At 42.1% G+C, this 26,999-nt stretch overlaps 2 protein-coding genes across 4 annotated transcripts in view; both read right to left on the bottom strand.

The window, feature by feature from the left end:
• The window catches only part of LOC135541903 (guanine nucleotide-binding protein G(i) subunit alpha-2-like), a 92,995-nt gene extending 81,141 nt beyond the window's left edge, over positions 1-11,854 (bottom strand). The window contains exon 1 of the mRNA XM_064968395.1: positions 10,929-11,854. Coding sequence (XP_064824467.1) covers positions 10,929-11,046 — 118 coding nt within the window. The 5' untranslated portion in view covers positions 11,047-11,854. The remainder of the gene's footprint in view (positions 1-10,928) is intronic.
• Positions 11,855-20,199: 8,345 nt separating this feature from the next.
• LOC135541902 (sodium-coupled neutral amino acid transporter 3-like) overlaps positions 20,200-26,999 on the bottom strand; it is a 66,902-nt gene continuing 60,102 nt past the window's right edge. For all 3 annotated transcript variants that reach the window (XM_064968393.1, XM_064968391.1, XM_064968394.1), the window contains 3 exons: positions 25,089-25,233; positions 23,904-24,007; positions 20,200-22,657 (listed from right to left, as the gene is read on the bottom strand). In XM_064968393.1, the coding sequence (XP_064824465.1) occupies positions 22,553-22,657; positions 23,904-24,007; positions 25,089-25,233 (354 nt within the window). In that variant the 3' untranslated portion in view covers positions 20,200-22,552. The remainder of the gene's footprint in view (positions 22,658-23,903; positions 24,008-25,088; positions 25,234-26,999) is intronic.

Below are 26,999 nucleotides of genomic sequence, written 5' to 3'. Positions count from 1 at the left end.
CAGGTCTAGGAAAAGTCTTGTTGGTTCCAAACACCACTGTGTTCTTGGGGATCTTTAAAGCTGCAGACATGTTTGTTTAAATCTGACATGCACTGTTAACTGTGGGACCTTACATAGACAGGTGTGTGCCTTTCCAAATCATGTCCAATCAATTGAATTTACCACAGGTGGACTCCAATCAAGTTGTAGAAATATCTCAAGGATGATCAATGAAAACAGGATGCACCTGAGCTCAATTTCAAGTCTCATAGAAAAGGGTCTGACTACTTATGTAAAGACGGTATGTTTGTTATTTTTAATACATTTGCTTAAAAATTAAAAACCTGCTGATGAGGAAATACATTTCAGAATAAGGAAGTAACATAACAAAATGTGGAAAAAGTCAAGGATTCTGAACACTTTCTGAAGACTCTGTATAATACATACACAATAATCTGCAGGTTTATGGTCAAAATGAGGATGGCAGCCATGCCTCGGAGTCGCTACCAGTCTGCTCAAAAGATCACACCAATGTCGTTTCTCAGATTTTTGGTACTTGGCTGGTGTAGTGTTTTCACAGCGATAGATAAGGGAGTGCACAGACTTGGTCATAGATAGGGAAATAAGCCACATGCAAATGTCAGCTCAAGCTGTCAATCAGTTTGAGGGCAGAAATCAATGCCTGCTGAGGCATGGAAAGTGGCAACTATTTCTGGTATTAGGCTTGAGGGATTTCCTCTAGGTTGTCGAGGGTTGTCCTTAGATTACTTTGATCAGTGATCTGGAATTCCAAGATGTAGGCTAGTTTTACACCGTTCTGCATTCTATAAATATCAGTTCTTGCAATCTAGAAAAACACCAAACTATCAGGCCCACCCACTGGGGAGCCAGGCCCAGCCAGCCCGAATGAGTTTTTCCCCACAAAAGGGCGATCCCGCAGGTGAAGAAGCCAGATGTGGAGGTCCTGGGCTGGCCTGGTTACACATGGTCTGCGGTTGTGAGGATGGTTGGACGTACGGCCAAATTCTCTAAAACAACGTTCTCTGGCAACAGCTTTGGTGGACATTCCTGCAGTCAGCATGCCAATTGCATGCTCCCTCATAATTTGAGACATCTGTGGCCATTTATAGTCCTCAGCACAAGGTGCACCTGTGTAATAATCATGTTTAATCAGCTTCTTGATATGCCACACCTGTCAGGTGGATGGATTATCATGCCAAAGAATAAATTGTTAAGAAACAGGGGTGTTATCAAATTTGTGCACAATTTTCTTAAATAAGCTTTTTGTGTGTATGGAACAGTTTTGGGATCTTTTATTTCAGCTCATGAAACATGAGACCAACACTTTACATGTTGCATGTATATTTTTGTTCAACGTAGATGCCCTGGCCTCTTAAGAGCCCATAGAGAGCCCATGAATCCACATTGTTTACAGCACAGAGGTTTACCTGAGTGAGGTCAGACCATGCAGGAATCCACATTGTCCATTTCAAAGCCCCAACTACGGCTTCCTTAGAAATCAATTACTTAGTGGTTCTCAATTGTTTACAGCACAGAGGTTTACCTGATGGGTTGGTTGAGTCCATTTCAAAGCCCCAACTGGACAGTGCTTCCTTGAAATCAATTACTTAGTGGTTCTCAATTGTTTACACTGTTTACCTCAGACAGGGTTAGTCCATTTAATAATAAGTCCATTTCAAAGCCCCCACTGGATCATCAGGCTTCCTTAGAAATCAATTACTTAGTGGTTCTCAAACTTTTAAAACTCCCCAAAAAGGAATTTTTCAAAGCTTGTGACCCCCTACTCAAGCAAGTGGAAGCACACACAACTGTAGCCTGTCTTTACAGACGTAAATAGGGATGCATTTTCAAAATGCAAGATACTGAAATAAACTGTGTTTTACACCTGCATTTTAGCAGGAAGCCATCCATGTTAACAGCCAATATCAACTATGGATATCATGCTACATCTCTGGAGTCCAGAGCAAGCAGGAGATTAAGAGATCAGATTAAGATCATTTTATTCGTCAATTGTACACGAGGGCCAACTGAAATCTGACTTCTGCTTTTAACCTAAACCCTACAGAAGACACACACATACATAAACATTGTTTTTTTGGAGAGGTGCCACATTGGGCACGCAGTGGAGGTTCTGTTGTGAGGGGTTAAGTGCCTTGCTCAAGGGCACAATGGCATCTAGGATTTGATATCAGCAACCCTTCGGTTGCCTGCTCAGTTCCCACCAGAGTTTTTCACATCAGACCCGGGATTCAAACAAATAACCCTCCAGTTGATGGCTCACCTCTCTAACAGCTAGGCTACCTGCCACAGTGTGATGTTATATCTATCTTTTGAAATAGCCAGTAGCCACCCAAACTAGGCTTATCTGAAATATGAAAAATGATCAATGAAATCGCCTGGCAGCCTATTGTTCTGGCACAGATGTGTCCGTTGCAGTTTACTAAACTGGATAAAATGAAACAAGTGCTTTTTGATCACTAATTGGGATATTCGCAACAGTCATTGGTCTAAAGTCAAGACGCACAACTTTATGGTTCTGAAGCACAGATTGGATGTTGAGGCAAGAATGTGGTGCAATAGCATAGGCCTATGTTAGTAACCAGATCGAATAGGCAAAGCTATACATATAAAACAGAAATGGTATGTATTATCATGTTTTTTCCCCTAATCAGAAAGCCTCAGAAACCCAGAGATGTTGTAAAAGGCTGGATAAAAATAGGAAGAGAGAATGAATGCTGACTTGGTGTCATGTGTTTTTTCCCTGTCTGTGGGCAGGAGAGTCAGGGCTGGGGAGGAAGAGAGAAGTAATTGCTGCTTGAAGCAAGCTTACATCAGATGTCCCCCCCCCTTCTTGAGCAGCAACGGTGGCCTGTAAAAAAATCTCAGCACCGGTGCATATACTCACATCTCTAAAACATGGACGATCAGCGCTGCAGCATAAATTGAGTCCCATCACCACAGAACTCGCACACAGAACAGAAGGCCTGATACATTTGGCCTAGAAGCACAAAAGCCCGGTCAAGTTAGTTTCAGTCCTTATGGTGTACTATAACTAATGAGCACTGAGTCACGTAGTGTCATTGCAGAGGCAATACAGTATAGCAACCTTACATTGTTACTATTAGTTGCCATGTTAACGTGTATCATGTCATAAAAGTAACAATCCTTTCAAAAAATAACAGGGCTGCCTATCAGTTTTTCTTCCCAACTCTAAATAGACAAGGTTTCTGCCTCGAGAACGTGATCTGCATTCCTCGTCCAGAGTCCAATAAAACAACTTTTGTCATTCCCTGTAAAGAAGCCATCCTTTGTTTCTGCCCTGTTTCATTTATCATATCATCCCTGTTAAGCAGACAGCTGGGGAGGAACGTGGATGTACACAGCACACAACTTCAGACCTGCATCTTTCTCTGACGTACACAAACACACACTTTTTAAACATTCTTCAGCATTAAATACACATGACATAACATCACTTACTATGCCCTACACATATGGTGTGGGCATGCAACCATGTGTCTGTGTTTTTACATAAATTCATGGCTAAGCATGCCTATAAGCAATGTGTGTGTGTGTGTGTTATATATATATATATATATATAAATAAATAAAAAGAGAGAGAGAGAGAGAACCGTGTTTGTGTCTACAGTCAAACCAGTGAATTGTACAGATGTTCACGAAGACCAAGCTGCTGCTCTCACACACAATTTAAGGGAGAGGAAGAATCTGTCAAGGGAAATGTCCATCCCAGTTGAAATGAAAATGTGAGGTTAGAAAAATCGAAGTACAAGAAAAATAAACAGAGAGAGAATGACAGAATTCACAGAGACTCATGTTGCTGGAGGGAGGAGATTGAACGTCGATCAAAGTCCAAAATCTGAAGGGAAGTCATTAAATGTGTACTTCCTGTTAATGAACACTGGAGCGGCATAAACTCTCTCTGTTGCATTAAATCATGCATGCGAACACCCATGTCACAGCTGAGGTTATTTAGTAACGTAGTAGTGTCTGGTTAACGCTCCCTGCTTCCTCCACAGCCCTTATGCCCAGTTCTAGCAGGAAAGAGATCCATAATTCTGTTCTATCTGCCATAGGTCCAAAAATAGCAGCTGGCTCCATCCATCTCCAGCCCCACAGCTCTCCTAATCTCAAAAAGTTTGCTTTGGGGGACGGGAAGGGATGGGATAGACGGGGGGAGGGTAGTTCAGAAGACATATCACGGACAGACAGGCGGAAGAGGTTTCTCCCTGGCGTCTTCAAGCAAACAGGCTTATCTCAGCTGTTCTGTAAGTTACCACGGCAGCAGATTTGGGAACTAAAAAGGGCTTCTTGGAGGGTGACGAGATGTTGCACTTCTGAGAGGATGCCACACATATTCCTCACTGACAGGCCAACTGCACACTGCCTTTAATTTATAAGTCCAAGCCGAGGAGGGAATGTGTGATTGTAACCTGTCAAGAATTGATCCAACACACTTTATCCTGCAGATTCATTTAGCAATATCTCTTGAATAAAGACAACCTTACATACTTTGGGACCGGGATTCAATCTGATCGCGCTTTGTCAGCAATGCACCTTTTAAAAAGGCAATGTTCCCGCGTACACAGAGATCGCATTCATGGTAAACGTTGCATATGTCAGCTCAATTAGAAATTACCTTTAAATGCTGCATTGTCCACAAAGTAAAATTGTATCGAACCCCATCCTAGAACTCTATTCGATCAGGTCCAGTACCTCATATTTGGGATTAGGTCAGATATAGCATTCTTCCTCTACAGCTAGAATGGATGTTTAAATTAACATTTAGCCAAGTTAATTTTTTTAACATTGTAAACATTGCTTCGTTAAAAGCATTCATCCAAAGAACACAGGTAGTGTGTTTAATAATACAATTGACAGGGCCCTTGACCATGATCTCCCTGAAGTGATTCAATCTCAAATCTGCTAAATATTCACCTCTCTAGTCTCACACGGTGCAACAGATTTTTACATTGGATAAAAATACAAACTCATATACTACAGTTGAATAGAGGATATACCACTGTGTGCGTGCGACTGTGTGCGTGCGTGAGACTGCGTGCGTGCGTGAGACTGCGTGCGTGCGTGAGACTGCGTGCGTGCGTGAGACTGCGTGCGTGCGTGCGTGAGACTGCATGCGTGCGACTGCGTGCGTGAGACTGCGTGCGTGCTACTGCGACTGCGTGTGAGACTGCGTGTGAGACTGCGTGCGTGCGTGCGAATGCGTGCGAGACTGCGTGCGAGACTGCGTGCGACTGCGTGCGTGCGACTGCGTGTGTATGCGACTGCGTGTGTGAGACTGCGTGCGTGCTAGTGCGACTGCGTGTGAGACTGCGTGTGAGACTGCGACTGCGTGCGCGCGACTGCGTGTGAGACTGCGTGCGTGCGACTGCGTGCGTGCGACTGCGTGCGTGCGACTGCGTGTGAGACTGTGTGCGTGCGACTGCGTGCGTGCGAATGCGTGTGAGACTGCGTGCGTGCGACTGCGTGGGTGCGTGCGAGACTGACTGCGTGCGAGACTGACTGCGTGCGAGACTGACTGCGAGAGACTGCGTGCGAGACTGACTGCGTGCGAGACTGACTGCGTGCGAGACTGACTGCGTGTGAGACTGCGTGCGTGCGACTGCGTGTGAGACTGCGTGCGTGCGACTGCGTGGGTGCGACTGCGACTGCGTGGGTGCGAGACCGCGAGACTGCGTGCGTCTGAGACTGCGTGCCTGTGGGTCTGCACGTGTGTGTGTGTCTGTCTGTGGGTCTGCACGCGTGTGTGTCTGTCTGTGGGTCTCCACGTGTGTGTGTCTGTCTGTGGGTCTCCACGTGTGTGTGTGTGTCTGTCTGTGGGTCTGCACTTGTGTGTGGGTCTGCACGTGTGTGTGGGTCTGCACATGTGTCTGTCTGTGGGTCTGCACGTGTCTGTCTGGGGGTCTGCACGTGTGTGTCTGTCTGGGGGTCTGCACGTGTGTGTCTGTCTGGGGGTCTGCACGTGTGTGTGTGTCTCTCTGTGGGTCTCCACGTGTGTGTCTCTCTCTGTGGGTCTGTGTGTGTCTCTCTGTGGGTCTCTGTGGGTCCACGTGTGTCTCTCTCTGTGGGTCTCCACGTGTGTGTCTCTCTGTGGGTCTCCACGTGTGTGTCTCTCTGTGGGTCTCCACGTGTGTGTCTCTCTGTGGGTCTCCACGTGTGTGTCTCTCTGTGGGTCTGCACGTGTGTGTCTCTCTGTGGGTCTGCACGTGTGTTGGGGCTACAGTCAGTGCTGGGAACAGTGTACAAACAGCAGCCCACTCAGTCATAATCAGGGCAGTCATTATCATCCAGGCACACACAGCCATGTCTTATACAACAGCACTGTTGCCCATGCCCTGTGGCAGTTAGCCACACATCCACCGACAATTAATGGACTGATTTGACACAAGGTTCATATGTAGATTATATGTCATTTATAAACATGGTTACAAATATTTGTTGAAATCTATGAATTCATGGAGGGCGGGATCCCATCTGTGATGATGGTCCTATGATCTAAAGACATGCCTTATATCAATAATAACACATTGCAAACGGTTCATGTTTATGATAAGCACACACACTACCGTTAAGTTTGGGGTCACTTAGAAATGTCCTTGTTTTCGATAAAAAAAAAAAAATTGTTGGCCATTAACATCAAATTGATCAGAAATACAGTGTAGACATTGTTAATGTTGTAAATGACTATTGTAGCTGTAAATGGCAGATTTTTTATGGAATATCTACATAGGCATACAGAGGCCCATTATCAGCAACCACCTGTGTTCCGAAGGCATGTTGTGTTAGCTAATCCAAGTTTATCATTTTAAAAGTCTAATTGATCATAAGAAAACCCCTTTGCAATTATGAAAACTGTTGTGCTGATTTAAAAAAGCAATAAAACTGGTCTTTAGACTAGTTGAGTATCTGGAGCATCAGCATTAGTGGGTTCGATTACAGGCTCAAAATGGCCAGAAACAAAAGACCTTTTTTGAAACTCGTCAGTCTATTCTTGTTCTGAGAATTCCATGCGAGAAATTCCATGCGAGAAATTGCCAAGAAACTGAAGACCTCACACAACGCTGTGTACTAATCCCTTCACAGAACAGCGCAAACTGGCTCTAACCAGAATAGAAAGAGGAGTGGGAGGCACCGGTGCACAACTGAGCAAGAGGACAAGTACATTAAAGTGTCTAGTTTGAGAAACAGACACCACACAAGTCCTCAACTAGCAGCTTCATTAAATAGTACCTGTCTCAACGTCAACAGTGAAGAGAAGACTCCGTGATGCTGGCCTTCTGTACGCCTATGTAGATATTCCATTAAAAATGTGCAGTTTCCAGCTACAATAGTCATTTACAAGATTAGCAATGGCTACACTGTATTTCTGATCAATTTGATGTTATTTTAATGGACTTTTTTTGTACTTTTCTGTCAAAAACAATGACATTTCTACGTGACCCCAAACTTTTGAACGGTAGTGTATATTTATTAATGGTATAATGTGGGGTTAGCGATGTCCTTTTGGTCAATTATTACCTAATATTTCCTCATTGATTGTAGAGGGTTGTCTGTTAATTTTCTGTTCAGTGAATTGACGGGCAATGGGATGGGTTCAAGAGCGAAATAGTTAATCAGGGTACAGGAAAGCAGAAGTTTCTTATCCCGTGTGGACGTACATGTTGATATTCCAGATACTATTTATGCTACAGCACGTGTGCACCGTTACTGAAGTGTATGTGGATGATAATATCTATGTCAATGACCTGAACAGGGGAGTGTTGTAATATAGCATGTATGTTCATTTTTTCATATTGTCATGTATTCTCATTGGTCAGATGGCTTTCTTAAAAAAAATATAATAATAATAAAAAAAGAGTTTGTGACGTTATGATTGGTTGAAAATGGGAGTTGAAGAAGAATACAGAGGGACCACCCCTTGTTTCTAGTTTACTGCTAAACAACATCCCAGGATGCTCTTTTACTTCAGTGTTCAGTTCCCAGGAAGCATTTTGAGTTATACGCTTATTTTCTGGGGCTCATGCCACCATGTTAACAGAGTATTTTGTTTTGGCTCAAGCACATGATTTGGTCGGCTGTTTGGGCTGTTTGGTCGGCTTATTCAAAACATTCCCAACAGGAGCCCTGTGTTTCTGTCAAAGCAATACAGAGAAAGGGAGCAAAGTACACAGCAAGCAAGACTTCACTGTTCAGCATGGGGGGTTGTGAGGGTGGCTATGATATGACCTCTGTCAAAAACCTCTCAGAGCAGAGTCATGCAAAAGTTGACTCAAAAGAGGATCCAAATGACTTGTCCTCCACGACAGTCCCTACTCTGTCACGCTCAGGAAAGTCCTCTAAGAAGGGGATAAAGGAGTTCAAGTCCTTTCAACAGCAAACACACCCACTCACTTATCGTTAATGAAATATTTTATTACAGTGCCCCAAGGTGGCCACAGCTTTATTTCACTCTGTAATTCCCGAAGCACCTGACCTACAACCACCAACGTCACTGTCAATAAGCTTTGACAACTTTAAAACCATGCGGCTCACATTGATTACAACAAGTGGTGGTGTTATGAGTTAGAGAGGCAACTTGAACAGAACAATGGTACAGACAATATTACAAAATCTTGCCTGAACTAAAGTGACTTATAAATGGTTCAATTCTCTGACTTAGTGAGCACTTTACAGACTGCAATACTGTAAGCCAGAGTCTATTGCTTGCCGTTAATCATTAATTAATAGGACCAACATAGACAACATAAGGTGAATGATCTGCCATTGCTTAGAGGTCTGAAAACCTCATTATGGATGTAATGGCTTCGTCATTAATAGGCACAGCCGGAGAGCTATGAAAGCAATTTAGAATATTCTCTTCATTAGTTTAAAATGTTGAGTGGAGGCAAGACCTCATGGGGTCGTTCCACATCAAAAAGCACGAGAAAGAGTATTTCAACGGCCACCATCTCAGATTATCAATCCTGCAACATCATTTTGTTGAATAGAATTTGATCTCTGAGAAATTAAGCTAATTGATTGCACAATTTTTCTTCATTTTAATTTATTGGATTAAAAAAAATGTTAACCTTTATTTAACTAGGCAAGTCAGTTAAGAACAAATTCTTATTTTCAATGACGGCCAAGGTTAACTGCCTGTTCAGTGGCAGAACGACAGATTTGTACCTTGTCAGCTTGGGAATTTGAACTTGCAACCTTCTGGTTACTAGTCCAACACTCTAACCACGAGGCTACCCTGCCGCCCCATATAAATATAAATATATATGGAATCCCCAAAAATACTACCCCAAGAACGAGTATATGGTTTTTAGCATTTGTGGCACAAATCCAATGCAATTCAATGGTACCTATATTAGAATTTTTACTCTTCATGTCCAAATCATCTTAAAGTATCTACAAATGTATTGTGTAGCTCAATTATCTTACTTATAGATACTTTGGATATGAAGCACAAAAAGACTTCAAATAGGTACAAATGACTAGTGCCACAATTGCAACAAAAAAAACTGTGGCCAGGTAAACAAAACCAAAGCATTGGTTGCCATCATACCTGCTCCATAAAATGCTTACAGGGTAAGAAAATAAATATGGCATTTTTGTCATTTTGGTTAACTATCCCTATGAATCACCATAATAGCAGAAAAAGCACCATCTAGTGGTCAGAACCTGGTAATATCAAGATGTACCTAACAACATCAATTAATAATTTCTCTGAACAAGACAGAAAAAAACTAACAAATTCACTGAGAATACATTATATTGGATGAATAAAAACACACAGAGCCGCAGCCCCATTCTACTTCCCTACAAACAAACAAAAAGTGCAGTACCTGCAGTCGACAGTGGAATTTTGGACGCAATAATTGTAAAATATCTGCTGCATACTACATTTGAACTGCAGTTATTCTGCAGTTATTTTGGAGACAACATTTGCATCATACTGCAGTTATAATGCAATCTTTTTCGTGAGGGTTGTCAGACAGATAACTGATATTATATACTCGTTGTTGGGGTGGGATGTCCATAGATATATATTCCTAATTTCTTACTCATTGTTAGAAAAGGTTTTGGTCCAAAATGTTAGGTACTATAATTATTGAATATTATATACATTTTATAAATTAAAATGGCCAATTTGGGTGCTAGCAATTAGCGTAATTTCTCAGAGATCAGATTATATTTCATCAAAATAATGTTGCCAGAATGCTTATTTTATCTGTTTCTAACTACAGAAACGATTTCAGAACAATCTGAATTGGTGGTGTCATGGTTTGCTGAAATGACATGGAACGATCCAGTTGTTAGTTGTAGGCTAGTGATTGATTACACCTTTAGGCTACATTATGGGAATCAATCAGCAAACACTTTTTTTGAAGGCATTTTATGATAGGCTAGATTGTATTGCCTGCTACTTGAGTGTAATTAAACATTGACATAGCCTAAGTAGCCTATTGTGCGTTGACAGCAAGTTTTCTGTTTTGAATACTTGGAGAGTTAAGACAATCCCCGCGGTGAGAGGCAATCCTCTGATTTATAACAGAAGCAGCAGCGCAGGCTCAGATTTATGTTTACTGGTTCTGATTAATCTGTTCCAGTTGTGCACTGGAGGCTAGAAAACCTCCACTGAAATGGGACAAAGTCTCGGGCATGTAGCTACATCAAAATGGCTAATGAGGGAGATTAGTGAGTTTACCTAGCCTACTCCTCGTCACACACACACTCTACCTCAAAGCTTTTACCATGAATCATTTCCTCTATGTCTCGCAACATTGCAACAAATTAGATTGCCAGTTCACGATCGTAAAGCTGGATACAATGCAACGTTCATGCGAATCTTCATTGAATGGATTTCGATTTAGACAAGGAATATAATGTTGAGTGGTACATACCCAAAAGGAGCAGTTTCACTTCTCTCGCCGCCTTCTCTCCATCTTCTCGAAGGTTTTTGTCAATCATTTTGGACCTCTCGGCCGCGGCTTTATCTTCCTGACTCACTGTACACCCCATGGTTCCAAGTGCACGCTTCAGGACTGCTGTTTATCGGAACGATATCACACAAAAATGATGCAGCCTATTTAGGGCTCTATTTCTGTGAGTGTTTATTTTTGTTTAAATAGTTCCCAGTCCAGTGTTGTGGGGTTGAGAAATGCAACTTCCTCTTTGAGAAATACGACTGGAAAACAAGTTTGATTCACCCACAAACCAGCATCCAAATGATTTATTAAATTTAGTCCGAATTCACTTTTCTATTCCTGATGTTTCCTCGTTTGTAAACCAAGTTTAAGGCCTATTTTTGAACATTCTATCCAAGCCGACAGAAAAAATTCATTTGTTTGTCATTACGAGGACACAAACTTTGAGTAACAACAATTTATTTTGAGGGCGCGTCAATAAAATCAGTTAAGTTCACGTTTTAGACCAAGAAAAAGAGTCACGGAACCTCAGCAAAAGTATTCCAGCTGTGAAGACCGCGGAGCAGATCGATTTCCGATTACAGTTTGCAATGAACCAAAATTCAATAAACCACTGTGACGCAGAGCTATGTTGCTCCTCTTCCTCTGAGTTATAATTTAGTCGTTCAGTGTGTGAGGGATGTTATGCACTATTCTCTTCGTTAAGATGTATCACGTTAAAAACCACACCCGTAGCAGCTGTGAAGTTCCTCTCTGCCCAACAAACCGAAGACAGTTCAGTTACCTCCCAAGTCAGCAAAGTGCCAGGGTTTCCACTATAGATAACACAGCCACAAAGGATATGCTAGAAATTTGATTTTTGTCTTAATTTAAATGTAGGGATAGGCATACGATTAGCAGTGTGATTAAGGTTAGTATTAAGATTAGGGTTAGGTTTAACATCAGATTTTAAGAAGAAACATTGTAAAAATAGGCGGGGTTTATTACTTTATGGCTGTATTAACTAGTGACGCCCCTGTGCGAATCGCCCACCTACTTTGCTTCATGGGAAATGTAGTGTTTCATGAAATTGTCGTCAGTGATAAATTTAAAACATGATTAATACAGTATTAATACAATATCTAATTTACTCATTCATCTCATTTAATTTATCACAGCCTATTCGTTATTGCCAATTACATTTTGCTCATGTCAATGGATAGTATAAGGCCAATTTCATTAGGGTGAAAGTTTCCACAAGGACAAATCGATTGAGTTAGTCTTGAAAACATAATACATTATTGTAGGGGAAATCAAATTAAACTAGTGATTCAAGGCTTTATAACAAAAAAACATTTTATGGACTCTTTAGACGCACATTGTTAGGTCTACCTAGCAAGTCTTTTCAGTCTTTTCGGGAGTATTTAAACTAAACAAAAATATAAATGTAACAAGTAAGGTGTTGGTCACATGTTTCCTGAGCTGAAATAAAATATCCCAGAAATGTTCCATACGCACAACAATCCTATTTCTCTCAACTTTAGCGCACACATTTCTTTACATCCCTGTTAGTGAGCATTTCTCCTTTGTCAAGATAATCCATCCACTTGATTGGTGTGGCATATCAAGAAGTTGATTAAGCAGCATGATCATGACACAGATGAACCTTGTGCTGGAGACAATAAAAGACCATTCTAAAATGTGCAGTTTTGTGCCTCAACACAATGCCACAGATGTCTCAAACTTTGAGGGAGTGTGCAATTGGCATGCTGACTGCAGGAATGTCCACCAGAGCTGTTGCCAGACAATTGAATGTTTATTTCTCAACCATAAGCTCTCTCAAATGTCTTTTTAGGGAATTTGGCAGTATGCCCAACCGTCCTCACAACTGCAGACCACGTGTGTGGCGTCATGTGGGCGAGCGGTTTGCTTATGTCAACTTTATGAACAGAGTGCCCCATGGTGACTGTGAGGTTATGGCATGGGCATGTGTCAAGCCCTGACCTGAGTATTCTTTGTTTTCTTTATATTTTGGTTAGGTCAGGGTGTGACATGGGTGACGTATGTGTTTTTGTACTGTCTAGGGTTTTTTGTAGGTTTATGTTTTTTTTACCATCTAGGTGTTTATGTATGTCTATGTTTGCCTGGATTGGTTCTCAATTAGAGGCAGCTGTTCATCGTTGTCTCTAATTGGGAACCATATTTAGGCAGCCATCTTCTTTGGGTATTTCGTGGGTTATTGTCTATGCAAGTTGTCTGTACAAGTTGTCTGTGTCTGCACGTTTAAATATAGCGACACGTTCGTTTGTTGTTTTGTAAGTTTGTTTTAAATATATAATAATAATAATATAATATATTTTAGCTTTTGTCCTTTCTTCGGCTGGGGCCACTAAATATAGAACATGTATTCATACAGGACCCTTTTAGTGTTCTTTCTTCATTAAATATAGAACATGTATTCATATCACGTTGTGCCTTGGTCTCCTCCATTCGACGAACGTGACCATAAAAGGACCAAGCAGCATGGTAAAAGGCAGCAGCAGCGATCGCAGGACTCGTGGACTTGGGAGGAAATTCTGGACAGCGAAGGACCCTGGGCACAACCAGGGGAATATCGCCGCCCCAAGGCAGAGCTGGAGGCCGCGAAAGCAGAGAGGCGCCGGTATGAGGAGGCAGCATGGCAGCGTGGCTGGATGCCCGAGAGGCAGCCCCAAAAATTTCTTGGGGGGTGGGGGGCACTTGGAGCAGTCGGCAAAGTTGAGGGTTGAGTCGGAGATTGTCGAGGAGTTATTGGACAGATTGGAGGAGAGTGAACGGAGGGGAGATTATGAGACATTCGAGGAGTTGTTGATGAAATTGGAGGAGAGTGAAGAGAGACAGCTGTTGGTTTGTACGGCATAGTATGCACGGCATTCACCCTGAGGAGCGTGTTAGCTGTCCGATGCCACCTGTGTCAGTTCTTCGTACTCATCCTGAAACTTGTGATAAAGTTCCGGAAGATTTGATGCCGGCTCTACACACCAAGTCTCCAGTACACCTTCCCAACCCGGTGTGTCCTGTTCCTTCTTTCTTCTCACACTCATCCTGAGGTGCGTGTTCTCATCCCGGTACCACCAGTACCGGTACCACGCACCAGGTCTATAGTGCGCCTCGACAGCCCAATACGCCCTGTTCCTCTTCACCGCACTCGCCCTGAGGTGCATGTCCTCGGCCCAGTACCACCAGTGCCGGCACCACGTACCAGGTCTATAGTGCGCCTCGGCAGTCCAGTACACCCTGTTCCTTCTCCCGCACTCGCTCTGAGGTGCGTGTCCTCGGCCCAGTACCACCAGTGCCAACACCACGCACCAGGCTTCCTGTGCGTCTCCAGAGCCTTGTATGCCCTGTTCCTCCTCCCCGCACTCACCCTGAGGTGCGTGACTCCAGCCCGGTACCAACAGTGCCGGCACCACGCACCAGGCCACCAGTGCGCCTCCAGGGTCCAGTACTCCCTGTTCCTGCTCCTCTCACTCTCCCGGAGGTGCGTGACCCCAGCCCGGTACCACCAGTGCCGGCACCACGCACCAGGTCTATAGTGCGCCTCGGCAGTCCAGTACGCCCTGTTCATCCTCCCCGCACTCGCCCTGAGGTGCGTGTCCTCGGCCCAGTATCACCAGTGCCGGCACCATGCACCAGGCCTACAGTGCGCCTCGCCAGTCCAGAGCGTTTGGCGACAGTACCCAGTCCAGAGCGTCCGGCTACAGTACCCAGTCCAGAGCGTCCGGCTACAGTACCCAGTCCAGAGCGTCCGGCTACAGTACCCAGTCCAGAGCGTCCGGCAACAGTACCCAGTCCAGAGCGTCCGGCTAAAGTACCCAGTCCAGAGCGTCCGGCAACAGTACCCAGTCCAGAGCGTCCGGCAACAGTACCCAGTCCAGAGCGTCTGGCAACAGTACCCAGTCCAGAGCGTCTGGCAACAGTACCCAGTCCAGAGCGTCTGGCAACAGTACCCAGTCCAGAGCGTCTGGCAACAGTACCCAGTCCAGAGCGTCTGGCAACAGTACCCAGTCCAGAGCGTCTGGCAACAATACCCAGTCCAAAGCGTCCAGCAACAGTCTACAGACCGGAACCTCCTACGATGGGTCGCAGTCCGGAACCTACCACGACGGGTCGCAGTCCGGAACCTACCATGATGGGTCGCAGTCCGGAACCTACCAGTCCGGATCCGCCAGTCTCCCTCCAGTCTGGATCCGCCAGAGTCTCCCTCCAGTCCAGATCCGTCGGAGACGCCAGTCTGTCCTGAGCCGTCGGAGCCACCAGTCTGTCCAGAGCCGTCAGTCATCCAGGACCCGCCAGAGCCGTCAGCCAACCAGGAGCTGCCAGAGCCGCCTGTCATGCCGGTCTCCTCAATATGACGATCATGACAGCAGGCATAAACTATGAGCAACGAACACAATTGCATTTTATCGATGGCCATTTGAATGCACAGAGATTCTTTGCCATTCATCTGCCACCATTAACTGATGTTTCAACATGATAATGCACAGCCCCATGTTGCAAGGATCTGTTCAAAATTCCTGGAAGCTGAAAATGTCCAAGTTCTTCCATGACCTGCATACTCACCAGAAATGTCACCATGTTTGGGATGCTCTGGATCAATGTGTATGACAGCGTGTTCCAGTTCCCGCCAATATCTAGCAACTTTGCACAGCCATTGAAGTGGTGGAACAACATTCCTCAGGTCACAATCAACAGCCTGATCAACTCTATGCGAAGAAGATGTGTCACGCTGCATGAGGCAAATGGTGGTCACACCAGATACTGACTGGTTATCTGATCCATTCCCCAACCTTGTTTTTTAAAGGTATCTGTAACCAACAGATGTATATCTGTATTCCCAGTCATGTGAAATCCATAGATTAGGCCATAATGAATGAATTTCAATTGACTGATTTCCTGACATAAACTGTAACTCCGTAAAATCTTAGAAATTGTTGCATGTTGCGTTCATACAGTATTTTTGTTCAGTATACTTGTCAGCTTGTTAAAGACTAACTCATCATGTTAAGAGACCTGTCAACATTGCTCTCACTGTTTACCATTTGTAAAAAGCAAGTAGAGAAAGAATAATTTCCTTTACTGTCACAGCTCTTATTCAGAGTATGCATAAGCAACCCACTTATGGCTCTTGAGTCTCCCCTTGTGGTTTTGGCTGTGCACACGATTCTGATCAGAATGAAAATACTTTTTTTTAAAGAACAAATTTTTTATTAATTGGCTCAGGATGCATTATTGACCTTAATCAGTGAATCGGAACTCAGAACCTCAAGACATTGAATGTCAGCTATTAAGATCATATCAATTAGATGCTATATTCTACACTGGCGTATGCCTACTGATCAGGTGACTCCATTTCCTCTTAGCTAACTGATATGGCAGGTACTGTATCTGAAAGTGAGTGAAACATATTTCTGCACACTGAGATCTTTGACGAAAGGAATATCAAATCAAATCAAAAAATATATATAAAGCCCTATATAAAGCCCTTCTTATATCAGCAGTTGTCACAAAGTGCTGTACAGAAACCCAGCCTAAAACCCCAAACAGCAAGCAATGCAGGTGTAGAAGCATGGTGGCTAGGAAAAACTCCTTAGAAAGGCCAGAACCTAGGAAGAAACCTAGAGAGGAACCAGGCTCTGAGGGGTGGCCAGGCCAGTCCTCTTCTGACTGTGCCGGGTGGAGATTATAACAGAACATGGCCAAGCTGGTCATCTATGAAAATTTGAACATCAAAGTCAAATAATAATAATCACAGTGGTTCTAGAGGGTGCAACAGGTCAGCACCTCAGGAGTAAATGTCAGTTGGCTTTTAATAGCCGATCATTCAGAGTATGTCTACCGCTCCTGCTGTCTCTAGAGAGTTGAAAACAGCAGGTCTGGGACAGGTAGCACGTCCGGTGAATAGGTCAGGGTTCCATAGCCGCAGGTAGAACAGTTGAAACTGGAGCAGTTGCATGGCCAGGTGGACTGGGGACAACAAGGAGTCATCAGGCCAGGTAGTCCTGAGGCATGGTCCTAGGGTTCAGGTCCTCCGAGAGAGAAAGAGAGAGAGCATTCTTAAATTCACACAGGACACCGGATAAGACAGGAGAAATACTCCAGATATAACAGACTGATCTTAGGAGGCTGAGACAGGAGGGGTCGGGAGACACTGTGGCCCCATCCGACGATACCCAACTGACTTTACTTTCACTGAACATTTCTGATTACAAGATAGCTTAATATTAGTTAACAACTACTAAGCATTCTTTGCCAGACTTGGCCTCAACCTCTTGGTTGACAGCAAACGGACCTTTCTGCCACACCATCAGGTCAGTGTGTGACAGAGATCAGCCACAGTAAGTTACTGTGAATTTTACAATAATTAGTTACAGCAAGCTGACAGTAACTTATTGAAAAATAACCAGGAACTTCCTGTCGCCAACTGCTATTAAGTTACTGGTAAAGGCACAGTGTCACGTTCTGACCATAGTTCTTCTGTGTTTTCTTTGTTTAGTGTTGGTTAGGACGTGAGCTGAGTGGGCATTCTATGTTGTGTGTCTAGTTTTCCCATTTCTATGTTTGGCCTGATATGGTTCTCAATCAGAGGCAGGTGTTAATCATTGTCTCTGATTGGGAACCATATTTAGGTAGCCTGTTTTGTGTTGGGTTGTCTTCCATCTTTGTGTCTATGCACCAGATAGGACTGTTTCGGTTTTTCACTTTTGTTGTTTTGGTATTTTGTATTGTTCATGTTTATGGTCTTTATTAAACATGTTGAACTCTAACCACGCTGCGCTTTGGTCCGATCCTTCGTCCACAGAAGAAAACCGTTACACACAGTTATCTAAGAGTGCAGCTCTTGATTTTCACAAGCTTTTACAACAATTGTATTACTGGAGTGGACAAACGAGTGGACAAACAAGTTGGTCAACCTTCATCAACATAATGATAAAAACACTTTCATTAATGGTTGGCAGAAAAATAAGATATTTTAGACCATGCCTCCACATATGCTAATGAATCCCCGTCAGCACATTGCCACCACCTACATTTCAAAGTACGGTAATGATTGTACCTTATATTGAATATATGGAGTGGCTACTGATAGAGTTATCTGTATTGGGATATGGATATTTCTAAGAATGTGCAGGATTTTGTTTCATATAGTTGAGTGCCCACTCAACTGTCTAGGTAGAGTGCTCTGCTTTTTTTATTTTTTCAGGAGGCGAGTAGGCTACATGCAGCTATGTACATGTTTTACACAAAATACACTATCAATATGTTGGTACAAACATAGTTGTCAGTATTGCAAACATAAACAGGCAGTCTAGTGATTTCATGTTCTTCTCAGCTGCTGAGTTACACGCAGCTATTCACTCTCACCATGATATTAGCATATGGCATAACTATGGCACCGGCAATGCAAAAGAAACACCCATTGTCAGACTCTTTTTACTGGTCCGGATACACGCTCGGCTGCCTAGAATGTTCGGCTGCCCAGATGTGGAACACAGCAAGACACAGGCTGTGTTCGAGAGCATCACAACCGTGATGTATCATGGCTAAATTATGACTGACTGACTGATCTACAAATACCAATAAGTCATTATTTATGATGCAAGGTGATTTGTAGATCAGTTAGTCGGCAGTTGCCTGCACTGTCGGCTGCAATGTCAAACAAGCCCACAGACACGCGGTCTAATTAGTGTTTGAATGTTATTTTTTCATCATCATAGCAAACATTGGCTAAGCGGTTCAGGAGACAGACAGGCAGTCAAAGTAGTGTTCTTTTTGTGGAACTACGATATGACAGCAACTATAAAGAATAGCCTACATCATTACACAAAACATTTTTTTTGACGAGATTCATGTGTACGTTAAATATATACTTGAGGCTGATATTTGAGGCTACTCTTTACCAACTTCATCCTGCCATAACCCTAATGATAGATTTGATTTCTGAAGCCAATGTGGCATGTTTCATTTATTTTCTTTCTATGAATTTGGCTGTATTCTTAGACTCTCTGGAACACGAGTGCATGGATCCCCAATCTACCTCTGTTGCACTTTCATTAAATGGGGTGCACAAATCTGTCTGCTTTGTTTGCCACAAAAACTGTTACTGTTCTGCAGTAGGCCTGATTTCAAACCCAGGTAGTTATATTGGTGCTGTGACATGCAGGAGACCTGGTTCGAACCCAGTGAGTCACAAGAGCAAGATTAAATAGGGAGTGATGACAGGGCTATTCAACTATTTTCTTTTGGGGGCCAAAATGCCCTTTTTGTGACACTCCCTTTTAACATGTCCTGCGCAGCCTTTGAGGGGTACAGAAGGCACGTCCATGTTCCAGAGAGTCTATACGTTCAGGAATAGCTTATAGCCAAAACGGTTCAAATGCTGTGTAGCATTCAACATGCTACATTGGCTTCAGAAACCGCCGGAAGCTTATTTTTACCACAGAGACCCTTTCATTCTATCTGATCTTCTCTACCTTTCCTGGCTGGCAAAGTACCAGAGAACTGAATTTGAAAATGTAATCTGGATGAGTGGCACAGCGGTCAAGGCACTGCATCTCAGTGCTAGAGGCGTCACTACAGACCCTGGCTCGATTCCAGGCTGTATCACAACCGGCCGTGATTGGCATGCACAGTATGAAGCAATATGTGTATTATACCTTTTATTGTACATAGCGTCATAGTGAGGGACAGATTTGGTGCAATAGGACAGATTTAGAAGTTCCAAAATCATGATGATGAAAAATAAAAATAATAATATTATTTTATTGTTTTTATTGCAACATTGTTTACAGTACAATAAATGCCAGCAATGTATTCAAATATATTGACATACAATAAAATAAAGACAAAATTAAGGGCAAAATAGTTTAAAAGCACTTTAAAAATGATTACATTTCTCTTTTTAATTATCTGACTAAAACTACATTTCTGGCTTTTTACATTATACAAACTAGATATGCATATTGAATATAAAGGGTTTACATTTATATACATTATTTAGAAATGCTGGTTGAAGTCAATATTTCATGAACTATACCAATTTCATTAAATCACACAAGGAAATGAGAGAATTGTATAAGGAGCGTTACCAGACAGTCAGATATCATCTCAGCCACTTTCAGAATGTCTCCCCCTGGTGTTACACATGGTATGTGTAAGGCTGATTTGTCAGAGAATAACATACCAGTTGTATATGAAATCAGAATAACACAAACATGTTGTTAAAATATGACTTTAAACATGGATCTTTATTTAAATAGAAACAAATTCATCCATTAAGCTATTAAATAAATGAGTAATAGATAGAGAAAGCAGAGCTGGCTGATCCTGATGTACTGTATACCGGCTCATGCAGACTGGTTATTCTTTAAGGAAACATGTATTAATGATTGATTGAGAGAAGAGTTTGTTGCGCTTTACAACCAAGTTTGACAGCACAATGATACAATACTCATATACAGAATTACAGCACTCACTGTGGTGTGGAATCTGTAACTGCATCACAAGGAAAACAACAGAGAGAGACAGGTGACATTCCATCTGACTACTGTATCAAACCTGCTCAACACCTGCAAGAGTTGGCAGACAGTCCCCAAAAGCAGCTCCAGGGATGCTTAGAAACTGACCAGAAATACTATTCCACTCATACCTGACAACAGAGCAGTCTGAGATTATGAAAGGTTCATAGTCAGGCTTTGAATCTTATTTGACTAATTTGGTAAGAGTCAATGGGATTCATAAGCCTAGGATTTACACATTACACTTATGGTTCATGTATCCATTGATCGTTTCACAATGCAATAGTGTATAAGTAAGTACCACAATTAAAAGACAGTAGAGCCATGTTTCATTTCAACAACACAGACACACTCACAATCCTTACAGTACATCCACTGTACATAATTGGGTTCGCTCCATACTGGAGCAGACGAACAGACACACAGCATGATCACACACCATGTTCACACACCATGTACACGCCATGTTCACACACCATGTTCACACTTAAATCACTGCAGGGCTGCTAAACACTATGCAGACAGAACAGGAGAGAAAGAGCTTCAAGTAGTTGGAGGAAACGTCTTTGTACCATGTTAGACCTTAAATACATATTGTTTTGTACTGTAACATACATAGGATTATACAATTTACTTAGGCTTTAGACGTTTAGATTTTTCATTGACATTTGTATTATAAAGGGTTGTCCCTTAAAATCATATCTATAAAACGTATGAGTATCTTACAAATAAATTGTTTGCATTTCAATTGATTAATGGCTATAGGAAGAAGTTGTGCATATCAGATGACAGTGTTATAACTAACCACCTACTTCGCAGTGATGTCAGAGAGGCGTTGATACCACATTGTGTGCTTATCATGGCACCATGTCACTAGACTGAACTTTAGTTAGGGGAAAAAACAAGCTTGTTTGGAAATAACCAAATTTACACACGTCATCCTTGATTCTCCACATAATGAATTGACACCGTGAGTTTTCTTTATATTTTTGAGTTATCTCTGATCACGTTCAGTAAATGTTCAGAAACAACACAACAACAAACCCAGGTAGAGAGCCTCCTCCATCACTAAGGACACTGGTCCTAGTGAGTGCTCAAATGATCTAAACACGACAATGCAGAGTTATACACCCCCACCGATCCAGGACCAAGTTAACGATAACCTCCACCTCTAAAATAGACCCTCATACTGAGATTATAGCCAGGCATTCCTTCAATTTTAGACATCAGAGCTGCTCCTTGAACCATGAAAAAGCTATTCTGATATGGTTCAGTGCAAGTAACAAAGAGACACACCAATGTGATATGATAGCCTTGATACTGTTGCTGAGGATAGACTCAAAGGGTCCATATTATACCCATTATCAAATAAAAATGATAAAAAAATAAATCTCTCTGTATATATATATCATACTCTACTGTACTGGTAGAGTCAACCTACTGTACAGTCGCATATCAGTTGTATGGTTCCATCCTCTGATATCTGTGAGGACTGAAGCCGAGCTTCTAGTAGGACGACACCTGGCCACCAGGGTGACAGCAGCACGGGTCACTGGATGATGCCACTGTTCAATACCTTTTAATGCCACATTTCCTCAGCTATTGCACAGAATCTTGCCATTACCTAATTTCATGAATAAATTAATACAGTAGACTTTGGCTACAAATATAAAATAACTGTCCAGCCCCCAACGATCTGTTGTGCCTTCTTCTCCCCTACTGTTGAAGAAAGCTACATGGTTGTTTAGACTAAAGTTCTTGCTGTGATTCACAGAGTACAAGTTTATAGGGTAATGGGTTATGGGTCTGGTCTGGGGGCAGGGCTGGAATGGGAGGTGGTGGCAGATTCAGCTTGACTTTACATTTGTTTCGAATGCACTATCTTCGTCCAGCGGGGAGCAGAAACCTCCAGAAGACTGAACTCCCCATTTCTAGACACTCTGGCCCACTCTTTCTGGAGGAAGAGATAGTACATCCTCTACAAAATATGATCCATGAAAACACAGAGAAAATACCATACAGGTCTAGATTTACAACATAAAAACTGAAGTCGGTAGAAGCCGTCTAGTGACCGCTGCTGGCTTTGCTACTCCCCGACGTCCAATCAATGAGGATAAAGCTCAGGCTCATTATCATAAACAGGAAGCCTATTCCAGCGAAGCAGGCAGCCTGCGAGAGAGAGGTAGATGAGAGGGAGAGCGAGAGAGTGAGAAAGAGGGAGGGAGAGAAAGAGAGAGGGGGAGAGAGTAGAGGAGAGAGAGTGAGGAAGGATGTGAGAGGGGTAATGCACATAGTTGATGACTCTGTCACTGAGTTTCAGCCTTAATGCACTCAAAGCTATTAAATCATTATTATTGTAGTCTAGAGCTTGTGTATACATTTCTGAATTGTAATTATGATATTAGAGTGGCATGACATTAAAACTGCCTTACTCACTCAGCAAATATATATCAAAAGGATTCTGAATGGACGAGTGAATAAAATGGATCTGCATCGTCTATATTTAGCAATTCAAACATTGTTTCAGCAGATAATCTCCAGGCACACTCTCTGTAGTTATTCTTATCTAATTGAAAGCTCACAGTCAAATTCCTATTATGTTATATTCTATTATGTTATATTCTATTATGTTATATTCTATTATGTTATATTTTGTTATATTCTATTATGTTATATTATGTTATATTCTATTATGTATTATTCTATTATGTTATATTCTATTATGTTATATTCTATTATGTTATATTCTATTATGTTATATTCTATTATGTTATATTTTGTTATATTCTATTATGTATTATTCTATTATGTTATATTCTATTATGTTATATTATATTGTTATATTCTATTGTTATATTCTATTTGTTATATTCTATTGTTATATTCTATGGTGTTATATTCTTTTGTTATATTCTATTATGTTATATTCTATTGTTACATTCTATTATGTTATATTCTATTGTTATATTCTATTGTTATATTCTATTATGTTATATTCTATTATGTTATATTCTATTATGTTATATTCTATTATGTGCACTTATGCTTAATTGTTTACATGCTCATACTAAACAAACCGGAAAGATATTTGTCATGTGGGCTCCCAAGTGACACAGCAGTCTGAGGCACTGCATCTCAGTGCTAAAGGCGTCACTACAGACCATGGTTCGATTCCAGGCTGTATCACAACCGGCCGTGATTGGGAGTCCCATTGGGTGGCGCACAATTGGTCCAGCATCGTTAGGGTTTTGCCAGGGGGTTGACGTCATTGTAAATAAGAATTTGTTCTTAACTGACTTGCCTAGTTAAATAAAATATGTGTAAAAAATACATAATCTTTAAAAAACAATATTTAACAGTAATGAGTTCCAGTAAGACATGACAGTAGTCTTTGGCGCTAGGGGACATTGCTCACCAGGATTTTGGGGGTGGAGCGCATGGGCTCCTCCTCTTCGGGTACGATGCGGATGTAGAAAACGGCAGGGAAGATGAAGATGAGGCAGGGGGCAGATGTGGCACCTGAGCGAGGAGAGGACAAAGACACTCTTTAGCCATTGTGTCAAACAATGAGCTTCACAGAACTGTAGAATAACAAGAGCGCAATTTAACAGTGAGGAGGTAGCCTAGCGATGTCACGACTGTCAGAATGACACCAGCAGAAACTAAATAAATACAATTCAAAAGGCTTTATTGGAATGAAAGTCTAAAACTTAGTGTTAAACACAACAGATTACTGTTCATTCAAAAATACAAATGAAACTACTCAGAGTAGGGGACAATAAAATGCTAAAACTAAGGCATTATATAATCCTTGAGGAAATGATTGAACGTTTCAGTTGCATAACGATCACAAGACTTCGATTAAGGTTTATAGTATGCATTCCTGAGGTGATTTAAGAGCTTTCCCCTAAAATGTCTCCAAATCCGTCATTGAGGATTTCATGTATAGGGGATCAAAAGGTCTAGGGCGAAATTAAAGATGCTATGATCATTAAACTGTGGGGTGGCAGGTAAACTAGAGGTTAGAGTGTTGGACAAGTAACCGAAAGGTTGCAAGATCAAATCCCCGAGGTAAAGATCTGTTGTTCTGCCCCTGAACAAGGCAGTTAACCCACTGTTCCTAGCACATCATTGAAAATAAGAATTTGTTCTTAACTGGCTTGCCTAGTTAAATTAAGGTAAATAAACTGTGAGGGCACTTGGTTTACTGTAGAGTATGTGAGGACAAATAGATCTCTGTCTGTCTGTATAATGACATCTCCTCTTAGTAAAGTCATGATGATAGTGCAGAAGATTAGACTGCTTCATTCCAAAAGGGTCTGAATTAAAAGTATATTCCTGAAGTAAAGTTAATAATTGTTTTACATTTTGGCACAAATTGTAATTATGCATTCTACTGTATATTATATAAATCAATGTCCTACCTCGATAAATCACAAATCAAGTACCAAACGTTGGATTTGTCTTTTACAAATCATCTTAATTCCTAAGCTTTCGCTTATAGGCAGTTGTGCCCTTTTCTATCCAATGAAGTCCAATTTCAGGTAGCCTTGCGTCATAAGGAATAGTTTCTAGAGATGTGCATTTGAAAAATTCCTACCAATGATGCCGAAGATGCCCAGGATGTTAGGCGCGAAGATGACCAGCATGTTGATGAGAGTGAGCAGGGTGACAGCGATGGCAATGTGACGGGGCCAGTAGAATGTCTTGTTGGGGAAAAACAACTGCTGGATGGCTCTCCTTACCTGATGAGAACATGAGGAGATGAGCACAGTCACAGCACTATTCTTATTCACAGACACACCCCCTCATCAAAGAGGAGCAGAAAGCACTGCTTTAATATAATAATATGCCCTTTTTACAGATGCATTTATCAAAAGTGACAGCCAGTTTACATTTTAAGTAAACATAATACACAGTGCATTCGGAAGGTATCCAGACCCCTTCCCTTTTTCCACATTTTGTTAAGTTACAGCCTTATTCTAAAATGGATTACATGTATTTGTTTCCTCATCAAAGTACACACAGTATCCCATAATGACAAAGTGAAAACAGGTTTTTAGACATTTTAGCAAATATGTTACAAATAAAAACAGAAATACCTTATTTACATAAGTATTCAGACCTACGAGACTCGAAATTGAGCTCAGTTGCATCCTGTTTCCAATGATCATCCTTGAGATGTTTCCACAACTTGATTGGCTTTCACCTGTATTAAATTCAATTGGTTGGACATGATTAGGAAAGGCACACACCTGTCTGACAGTTGATAGTGCATTTCAGAGCAAAAACCAAGCCTTGAGGTTGAAGGAATTATCTCTAGAGCTCCGAGAAAGGATTGTGTCGAGGCACAGATCTGGGGAAGGGTACCAAAACATTTCTGCAGAATTGAAAGTTCCCAAGAACACAGTGGCCTCCATCATTCTTAAATTTAAGAAGTTTGGAACCACCAAGACTCTTCCTAGAGCTGTCCGCCCGGCCAAACGGAGCAATCGGGGAGAAGGCCCTTGGTCAGGGAGGTGACCAAGAACCCGATGGTCACTCTGACAGAGCTCCAGATTTCCTCTGTAGAGATGGGAGAACCGTCCAGAAGGACAACCATGTCTGCAGCACTCCACCAATCAGGCCTTTATTGTAGAGTGACCAGACAGAAGATACTCTGATACTGGGAGACAAGTCATGATCAAGAGAAAGATGAATGGAGCAAAGTACAAAGCGATCCTTGATGAAAACCTGCTCCAGAGTGCTCAGGACCTCAGATTGGAGCGAAGTTTAACCTTCCAACAGGACAACGACCCTAAGCACACAGCCAAGACAATGCAGGAGTGGCTTTGGGACAAGACTCTGAATGTCCTTGAGTGGGCCAGCCAGAGCCCGGACTTGAACCCGATCGAACATCTCTGGAGAGATCTTAGAATAGCTGTGCAGCGACGCTCCCCATCCAACCTGACAGAGCTTGAGAGGATCTGCAGACAACAATGGGAAAATTCCCAAAATACAGGTGTGCCAAGCCTGTAGCATCTTACCCAAGAAGACTCAAGGCTGTAATCGCTGCCAAAGGTGCTTCAACTAAGTAATGAGTCTGAATACTGGGGCGGCAGGGTAGCCTAGTGGTTAGAGCGTTGGACTAGTGACCAGAAAGTTGCAAGTTCAAACCCCCGAGCTGACAAGGTACAAATCTGTCGTTCTGCCCCTGAACAGGCAGTTAACCCACTGTTCCTAGGCCATCATTTAAAATAAGAATTTGTTCTTAACTGACTTGCCTGGTTAAATAAAGGTAAAATAGTTTGTTATTGTATAAATTTGAAACAATTTCTAAAACACAGTTTTTGCTTTGTCATTATATGGTATTGTGTGTAGATTAATGAGGAAATACATGTTTTCAATCCATTTTAGGATAAGGCTGTGACGTAAAAAATGTGGAAAAAGACAAGTGGTTTGGATACTTTCTGAATGCACTGTACATCTTTACTTACACAGTTTCATTGAGCCAGACACCATTTGTGCTGAG

Source organism: Oncorhynchus masou, chromosome 6 (genome assembly GCF_036934945.1).
Source record: "Oncorhynchus masou masou isolate Uvic2021 chromosome 6, UVic_Omas_1.1, whole genome shotgun sequence".
Classification (NCBI taxonomy): Eukaryota; Metazoa; Chordata; class Actinopteri; order Salmoniformes; family Salmonidae; genus Oncorhynchus; species Oncorhynchus masou.
Note: the sequence above shows the minus strand (reverse complement) of the source record. Positions and strands in the feature narration are given on the sequence as shown.